The following is a 9,550-nucleotide window of genomic DNA, read 5'->3' on the forward strand; positions in this document are numbered from 1 at the left end:
TCCCTTTAAGAGTGTGCTCCTAATCTCAGCTCGTTACCTGTATAAAAGACACCTGGGAGCCAGAAATCTTTCTGATTGAGAGGGGGTCAAATACTTATTTCCCTCATTAAAATGCAAATGAATTTATAACATTTTTAACATGCGTTTTTCTGGATTTTTTGTTGTTGTTATTCTGTCTCTCACTGTTCAAATAAACCTACCATTAAAATTATAGACTGATAATTTCTTTGTCAGTGGGCAAACGTACAAATACAGCAGGGGATCAAATACTTTTTCCCCTCACTGTAGTATTACAATAATCAGTTTTAAAAGACAAGTTTGCAGCTGCCTGCAATCCTTCTACTGTACCTCAAACATACTGGGATATGAGGCCTTAAGTGCTTATTTCTAAACAAGTTGTAACCAGGAAACTTAAAGAAACTTAAGTCCAGGGTTCAATCCATCCTCTACCCTCTTGACAAGTGGATTTGTGCCAGACTACGCTGCTGGCCATCAGAGGCTGACGAGGCCAGTCCAATCCCCAGTCCCCAGTCAGTCCCCATGGTACCAGTCAGTCCCCATGGCCTCATTCAGTCCCCAGTCAGTCCCCGTGGCTTCAGTTAGTCCCCAGTCAGCCCCTTGGGTCCAGCCAGTCCCCATGGCTCCAGAAAGTCCCCAAGGCTCCAGCCAGTCCCCAGTCAATTGTCAGTCCCCATAGCTCAGCAGAGCCTGTATAATCAGCAGCCTGGCTGTGTGCCTATCAGCTGAATCCAATGATCTCCTATTTATTTATTACGTTGTTGCAAGTTTGTTTAGGGGCCTTGATTGGCCAGAAGGCCTTGTTGTACTGCGAGGTCTCTGGAAGGAGAGGCCATGGCACAAACACTCCCTCACTGACACTGTGCAGTATGCAGCATGTTACTATGTCTCATTTAACACCAACTAGACTCCTCATAAATCATTTTCAGAATGAGAGGCTAAAGCGCAAGGCGGGTTCTTTGATGTATGTCCAAGACAACAAAAAGGAAAAAGAATAAACATGGCTGTCACTGCGTCGGAGAAAGTAACCGTTTCTTCAGAGTTCTGTACCGCTGAGTGGAAGTACTAATTAAACAACTTCCTATTTATTACCTTTGGGTACGGTCTGGTTGACTTGGAGCTTTAAATCAGCTCAGAGACAGCAATCTCCAAGCCCATCTGAGCATGTCGGTCCAGCAGATGGCTGGCTGGTCCTGGAGCTGTGATAGCCGGCACAGAGCCATGGACACTGGGTGAGAGTGGCTGAGCATCGGGGCACTGAGCTGGGTTGGGCTGGCAGTGGCAGATAGGCTAGCTAGAGCCTTAGTGTCTGCGGTCAATGTGGGCTACTTCTTTCCAATCCAGACACCACAAAGAGCCAGTGAGAAACAGGAACTATCTCAATGCACTAGAGAGAGGAGGAACAAGAACATTCCACAAACTGTCTGTGTTCACACTTTATCTTCGCTGGCTGGTGTGTGGAGCGTATCTATGCTAGCCCACCCAGTGATGTGCCTGCTCCTGCTGCATCATTCATTGAGGGCCAGCCAGCATGGACTTGGCATTTATCAGCGGTCAATGGCATACAGGTTGCCTGGACTTCCTTTCGCGAGCCCTGCTCATAGCAGTCTTGGGAGTCATAACTATGATTAGTGGAGGATTCATACTGTGAACAAGGGAAAACTGAACTTTGGATTAAACCCACATGGTGAAACTGTGAACACTGTATGATAACAGTTATGTCAAGCACACTCATACACAAAAGTAGAAGCCCTTCAAAAACACCAAACTCTCTCGTGGGAAAATAAATACTTGAATGCATGACACTGACACTGTATAAAATTTCTATGAAATGAGGATTGTGAACTCTTGAGCTGACCCACCAGAATAACAAGAGGTATTTGTATATCAGGCCAGCCAGGGACAATACATAACGGAGACGAAACCCAATAGGCTGCATCCCTCACCTGGATCAAAACCAGCACTTTACAATGAACCTGTTCCCGTTCCAAACCTCCCGCATAGCACCTCTCTCTACACTGCCGGCGAGAGACACACGTTTCCCAACATCCTGGGCTCTGACATGACATTCCTAGGATGACTCAGACAAGGCAGAAAGGAAAGGAGCAATCCAAGGACAACACAGAGTGTTTTCCCTTTTACCACCCACCCATTCCAACACACACACACACACACACACACACACACACACTGTGAGAGGAGTGCAGTGAACAGACACCAGGATCAACAGAGAGAACAATGGACTGACTAATCCACAGAATAAGGTCAAGATCTGATTTGCCCAGCAGTCTTGTGGTGGCCTCTCTCTCTGAATGTCATCAGGTAGCTTTAGTCAGAGCCCAGCAGTCTCTCTCTCTGAATGTCATCAGGTAGCTTTAGTCAGAGCCCAGCAGTCTCTCTCTGAATGTCATCAGGTAGCTTTAGTCAGAGCCCAGCAGTCTCTCTCTGAATGTCATCAGGTAGCTTTAGTCAGAGCCCACCTGGATGATGATATCACACTAAAACCCTGAGACACAATAGTGAGAATTCTACAGTAAGGCCGGTATGTCAACTTTAGAAACATATCACAGGTGTCATACTGAACTGAATAAAAATGTTTAAAAACAGTCAATAAATCCTTATGCTTAATATTGACAGTCAAATCATTATTTAGTCAAATAATTTCAACATTAATATCCAAAAGGAATTAAAATAGGCCACACCCATCCATTGAGGTATAATGCCATACAAAATGTAATGTTGCTTCAAATTAAACAAACAATAATCATTCACTTTGGACTGTGCTTGTTGTTTCCTGAATTTTGTTTTTATTTCCTGCCATTCTGGGGACATGTCTGTGCCAGTGACCCTGAGTCACCAGGGTAGACTAGAGGACCACAGAGGCCAGACCAACAGCACCATTCTGGGGACATCGTGGACTACAGGAAAAGGAGGGCCGAGCACACCCCCATTCTCATCGACAGAGCTGTAGTGGAGCAGGTCGAGAGCTTCAAGTTCCATGGTGTCCCCATCACCAACAAACTATCATGGTCCATACACACCGTGAAGAAGGCACGAAAACACCTATTTTCCCTCAGGAGACTGAAAAGATTTGGCATGGGTCCTCAGATCCTCAAAAGGTTATATAGCTGCAACATCAAGAGCATCCTGACTGGTTGCATCACTGTCTGGTATGGCAAATTCTCGGCCTCCGATCGCAAGGCGTTACTGAGGGTAGTGTGTACGGCCCAGTACATCACTTGGGCCAAGCTTCCTGACATCCAGGACCTCTATACAAGGTGGTGTCAGAGAAAGCCCTAAAAATTGCCAAAGACTCCAGTCACCCGTCATAGACTGTTCTCTCAGCTACCGCATGGGAAGCAGTAACGGAGCATCAAAAGGCTTCTAAACAGCTTCTACCTCCAATCAAATGGCTACCCGGAATATTTGCATTGACCCCCCCTCCTTTTTTTTAAGCCTCTGCTACTCGCTGTTTATTATCTATTATCTATGCATAGTCACTTTACCCCTACCTACATGTACATATTACCTCAATCACCTTGACTAACCTGTACCCCCGCACATTGACTCAGTACCCGTACCCCCTGTATGTAGCCTCGTTATTGTTATTTTATTGTTGCTCTTTTATTTTTTACTCTAGTTTATTTTAGTAAATATTTTTTCTTCACTCTTATTATTCTTAAAATTGCATTGTTGGTTGAGGGCTTGTAAGTAAACATTTCACGGTAAGGTCTACACCTGTTGTATTCGGTGCATGTGACAAATAAAATTTGATTTGAAAGGTCAGTGCCAGTGTCCTTGAGTCTACTAGAGTTAGCAGGGTAGACTAGAGGATCACAGAGGCCAGACCAACAGCTCCTCTCTGCTCCATATAAAGCAACACTTGTTCCCCTGGTTTACCCACACAGCCCAGCAGATGTCATCAGCCCTGCTTTGATATACGTTAACGGCTTTCAATTTGGCAGGGGATACAAACTTATGTACCTCTATATTTCCACAGCAACTCCAAGAAAAGGCATGCTTGCTCTCTGACAGCCTCCTTCCTCCACTGATGAAAACTGGGTTGCTTCAAAAGCCACATTTATGTGCAGCCCCGTGGTCTGTAAACACAGCGCAGGCCACTCTCTCTGGGTGAGCAGTTATTCATTAAACACATTTACCACTGAGAGGATTTTTCTGTTTCTCTGGACCTTACAGTAAATTTCAATGTGCGATTGGAAGTAGAGTAAACATAACTGTTAGATAATAAAATAACTGAAGTATTTGCTGAGAATAATTACAGTTGAAGTCGGAAGTGTACATACAACTTAGCCAAATACATTTAAACTCAGTCTTTCAAAATTCCCGACATTTAATCCTAGTAAAAATTCCTGGTCTTAGGTCAGTTAGGATCACCACTTTATTTTAAGAATGTGAAATGTCAGAATAATAGTCGAGAGAATGATTTATTTCAGCTTTTATTTCTTTCATCACATTCCCAGTGGGTCAGAAGTTTACATACACTCAATTAGTATTTGGTAGCATTGCCTTTAAATTGTTGAACTTGGGTCAAACATTTTGGGTAGCCTTCCACAAGCTGAGTTGGACGAATTTTGGCCCATTCCTCCTGACAGAGCTGGTGTAACTGAGTCAAGTTTGTAGGTCTCCTTGCTCGCACACGTTTCTATTTTCTATAGGATTGAGGTCAGGGCTTTGTGATGGCCATTACAATACCTTGACTTTGTTGTCCTTAAGCCATTTTGCCACAACTTTGGAAGTATGCTTGGGGTCATTGTCCATTTGGAAGACCCATTTGCGACCAAGCTATAACTTCCTGACTGATGTCTTGAGATGTTGCTTCAACATATCCACATAATTTTCCTGCCTCATAATGCCATCTATTTTGTGAAGTGCACTAGTCCCTCCTGCAGCAAAGCACCCCCACAACATGATGCTGCCACCCCCGTTCTTCACGGTTGGGATGGTGTTCTTCAGCTTGAAAGCCTCCCCCTTTTTCCTCCAAACATAACGATAGTCATTATGGCCAAACAGTTCTATTTTTGTTTCATCAGACATGAGGACATTTCTCCAAAATGTATAATCTTTGTCCCCATTTGCAGTTGCAAACCGTAGTCAGGCTTTTTTTAATGGCGGTTTTAGAGCAGTGGCTTCTTCCTTGCTGAGCAGCCTTTCAGGTTGTGTCGATATAGGACTCATTTTACTGTGGATATAGATACTTTTGTACCTGTTTCTTCCAGCATCTTCACAGGGTTATTTGCTGTTGTTCTGGGAATGATTTGCAAAGTACATTCATCTCTAAGAGACAGAACGCGCCTCCTTCCTGAGCGGCATGGCGGCTGCGTGGTCCCATGGTGTTTATACTTGCGTACTATTCTTTGTACAGATGAACGTGGTACCTTCAGGTGTTTGGAAATTGCTACCAAGTATGAACCAAACTTGTGGAGGTCTACAATTTTTTTTCTGAGGTCTTGGCTGATTTCTTTTGGTTTTTCCCATGATTTCAAGCAAAGAGGCACAGAGTTTGAAGGTAGGCCTTGAAATACATCCACAGGTACACCTCCAATTGACTCGAATTATGTAAATTAGCCTATCAGAAGCTTCTAAAGCCATGACATAATTTTCGGGAATTTTCCAAGCTGTTTAAAGGCACAGTCAACTTAGTGTATATAAACTTCTGACCCACTGGAATTGTGATACAGTGAATTATAAGTGAAATAATCTGTATGTAAACAATTGTTGGAAAATTGACTTGTGTCATGCACAAAGTAGATGTCCTAACTGACTTGCCAAAACTATAGTTTGTTAACAAGAAATTTGTGCATTAAAACGAGTTTTAATAACTCCAACCTAAGTGTATGTACACTTCCGACTTCAACTGTAGGTTAAACAAATTAATAATAATTATAAAAAATAAACAAATAAAAAAAAAATATATATATATATATATACACACACTGAACAACAATATAAACGCAACATGCAACAATTTCAAAGACTTTACTGAGTTACAATTCATATGAGGAAATCAGTCAAATGAAATAAATTCATTAGGCCCTAATCTATGGATTTCAGTTGACTGGGAATGCAGATATGCATCAAATCAAAGTTTATTTGTCACGTGCGCCGAATACAACATAATTGCAAAATGGTTTTCTAATGATCAATTAGCCTTTTAAAATTATAAACTTGGATAAGCTAAAACAACGTGCCATTGAAACACAGAAGTGATGGTGTCTGATAATGGGCCTCTGTACGCCTATGTAGATATTCCATAAAAAATCTGCCGTTTCCAGCTACAATAGTCATTTACAACATTAACAATGTCTACACTGTATTTCTGATCAATTTTATGTTATTTTAATGGACCAAAAAATGTGCTTTTCTAAGTGGCCCCAAACTTTTGAACAGTAGTGTACATCTGCTGCAGAGGATAAGTTGATTGAGTTAACTGCACCTTAGATTGCAGCCCAAATAAATGCTTCACAGAGTTCAAGTAACAGACAGAACTCAACATCAACTGTTCAGAGGAGACTGCGTGAATCAGGCCTTCATGGTCGAATTGCTGCAACAAAAAAAACACTACTAAAGGACACCAATAAGAAGAACAGACTCGCTTGGGCCAAGTAACACGAGCAATGGACATTAGTCCGTGGAAATCTGTCCTTTGGTCTGATGAGTCCAAATTTCTGATTTTTGGTTCCAACCGCCATGTTTGTGAGACGCAGAGTAGGTGAACGGATGAACTCTGCATGTGTGGTTCCCACCATGAAGCATGGAGGTGTGATGGTGCTTTGCTGGTGACACTGTCTGTGATTTATTTAGAATTCAAGGCACACTTAACCAGCATGACTTCCACAGCATTCTGCAACGACACGCCATCCAATCTGGTTTGCACTTAGTGGGACTATAATTTGTTTTTCAACAGGACAACGACCCAAAACACACCTAAGGCTGTGTAAGGGCTATTTGACCAAGGAGAGTGATGGAGTGCTGCCTCAGATGAGCTGGCCTCCACAATCACCCAACTTCAACCCAGATGAGATGGTTTGGGATGAGTTGGACTGCAGAGTGAAGGAAAAGCAGCCAACAAGTGCTCAGCATATGTCCTTCAAGACTGTTGGGAAATCATTCCTCATGAAGCTGGTTGAGAGAATGCCAAGAGTATGCAAAGCTGTCATCAAGGCAAAGGGTGGCTACTTTGAAGAATCTAAAATCTAAAATCTATTTTGATTTGTTTAACACTTTTTTGGTCACAACATGATTCCATATGTGTTTTTTCATTGTTCTGATGTCTTCACAATTATTCTACAATGTAGAAAATAGTAAAAATAAAGAAAAACCTTGAATGAGTAGGTGTGTCCAAACTTTTGACTGGTACTGTATATATAAACAATAATCAACTAGTGTCTCTGCTTGGAAACAAAGTATGATCTATGGTGCCAATTCTGGAGAGGCTCCTCAGAGGAGGAAGGGGAGGACCATCTTCCTCAGTGAATTTCATAAACATTGTAAAACATTAAAAAAGTTGTACTTTTTAGATAAAATTTACTAAATATATTCACATCACCAAATAATGTCTTAAAACACACTGTTTTGCAATTCAGGTCTACAGTAGCCTCAACAGCATGGTCTAGCTGGAGGACAGCTAGTTTTCGTCCTCCGCTTGGTACATTGACTTCAATACAAAAACTAGGAAGCTCTTGGTTCTCACCCCCTTCCATAGACTTACACAGTAATTATGACAATTTCCAGAGGACGTGCTCCAACCTATCAGAGCTCTTGTAGCATGAACTGACATGTTGTCCACCCAAATCAAAGGATCTGAGAATGAATCTAGTACTGAAAGCATAATCTACAGACAGCTAGCTAGCACTACCGTGCATAAAATGTGGTGAGTGGTTGACTCAAAGAGAGAGAAAAACAATAGTTGAACAGTTTTGACCGCATTATTTTCTTCAAACATGAAGGAGAAACAAGAGAGATTTTTTTTTTTAACTTTCAGTTTCACTTAGCTAGCTAATTTAGCCTACTCAAAACAACTGGCTCAAACAGAGGGATGCTATGTTAGCTAGATGGTTATGACTATCCAGCACAACACTGGATATCTTCTAAGTCAAGGTAAACGTTCGGTTTTATTAATATATTTCCACTGGGGCCCACCGTTGTAACGACTATACTGCCGATTCTGTTGGAAAACGTTTCTTAAATGGAAGCAAACTGTTGGACTAATGACTACACCCTAGATCAGCTAGATGCAGGTCAGCGTGTGCAAGGTGGTCTGTCACCTCAACATTTTCTCTCAAACTGTGTGCAACTACATTGTAAACTTTCATTAATTGGCTAGGTTGCAACAACTTCATGATCGGGTATAGGGAAAATGTGAGTATCACGTAGTAGGCTAAACCTATCGATGTTACATTGAACTGGGTGAATGGACAGTCACCCAATATGTTGTAATAGAAATAAGGCCATGCTCATTTAAAAAAAAAAGAAAAAAAGAATCCTCCGTCATCTTAAACGGCACTGATCGCCGTTGGGTGCCTATATAAAGTGTAAAAGATTATATATTATCTGTCAAAAAGGTGCAGTATCACATCCACATATTATTCATCTTTTCATATGGATATCTATTTTCATATGTATTTGTACATCAATGAGGACAGACGAAAGCTGATAATTCTTTCCATATTTAATTTAGGTTATTTGTGACATTGAATACACTGCACAAAGGTAACAAGTAGTTGAACCCTTACCTTTAGCCTCACTTGATGACAGCAGAATAAATATCACTGTACACGCAGCCAGACATCCATCCTTAGAGAACATTTTCAGCAACTGCGGTTTAATTCGGTTCTGGAAAAAATTGGCAAAATATATAATTCAATGACAATCGTACGTATGAACCCTGATTGAGTTAACCCAATTACGGTGAAATTATATCTCCACATTGACATAATTGAATGTACAGACAATTCCAGTGAAGAGAGCACGTTAGTGGGCACACTCACATGTTAGGTCTCCTCCGCCAGCCAGATGCTTTCCACTGAACTGATGTAAACAATTGGTTCACTGTCAAATCAGACGTAATAATCCAATGTATTGTACAAGCAATTATATCGGTATGGTTATCCTCCACATATGAAATTATTAAATTACCTTAAATATATCAACGACCACCTGCCCAAGTAGTATCTGATTTAAAAAAAAAAAAAAAGGTAAGAAACGCCACTCCTGACATAAAAAGCAAAAGTTCCGTTTGGGGCGCACTGCTCTCTTCATTCCTGGTGTGCCCTTCTGAATCCCTTTCGCCATGAGGAACATAGGAGTTCTTCCAGGAACAGCTGTGGCATACCATTGGCCAATCCTGGACCGGCTCGGTCTGCTCCTCACGGGCGCCCCCATCGGGTTGGTTCATACCACTCACGCATACAATAACTTTTTACAATTTGTGGTATTATCTTCCCTCGAGACCGTAAAGATTAAGTTGCAAAACATTATTCCCTGCCATTGTCAAATAAACGGTCCAGTTAGA

The 9,550-nt window shown here is 41.6% G+C and overlaps 1 protein-coding gene across 2 annotated transcripts in view; it reads right to left on the reverse strand.

Moving 5' to 3' along the window:
* Positions 1–9,498, reverse strand: part of LOC106611978 (fibroblast growth factor receptor-like 1) — a 46,614-nt gene extending 37,116 nt beyond the window's left edge. Inside the window, exons 1-3 of one of the 2 annotated variants that reach the window (XM_082955996.1) lie at positions 9,175–9,498; positions 9,027–9,066; positions 8,772–8,871 (exon numbers count right to left, since the gene is read on the reverse strand). In XM_082955996.1, coding sequence (XP_082812122.1) covers positions 8,772–8,844 — 73 coding nt within the window. In that variant the 5' untranslated portion in view covers positions 8,845–8,871; positions 9,027–9,066; positions 9,175–9,498. Of the gene's footprint in view, positions 1–8,771; positions 8,872–9,026; positions 9,088–9,174 lie in introns of both variants that reach the window. The other variant, XM_082955995.1, reaches the window with a different exon arrangement.
* Positions 9,499–9,550: the final 52 nt, after the last annotated feature.

The sequence above is a fragment of the Salmo salar genome, chromosome 09, assembly GCF_965601325.2.
Source record: "Salmo salar chromosome 09, fSalSal1, whole genome shotgun sequence".
In the NCBI taxonomy this organism is placed as follows: Eukaryota; Metazoa; Chordata; class Actinopteri; order Salmoniformes; family Salmonidae; genus Salmo; species Salmo salar.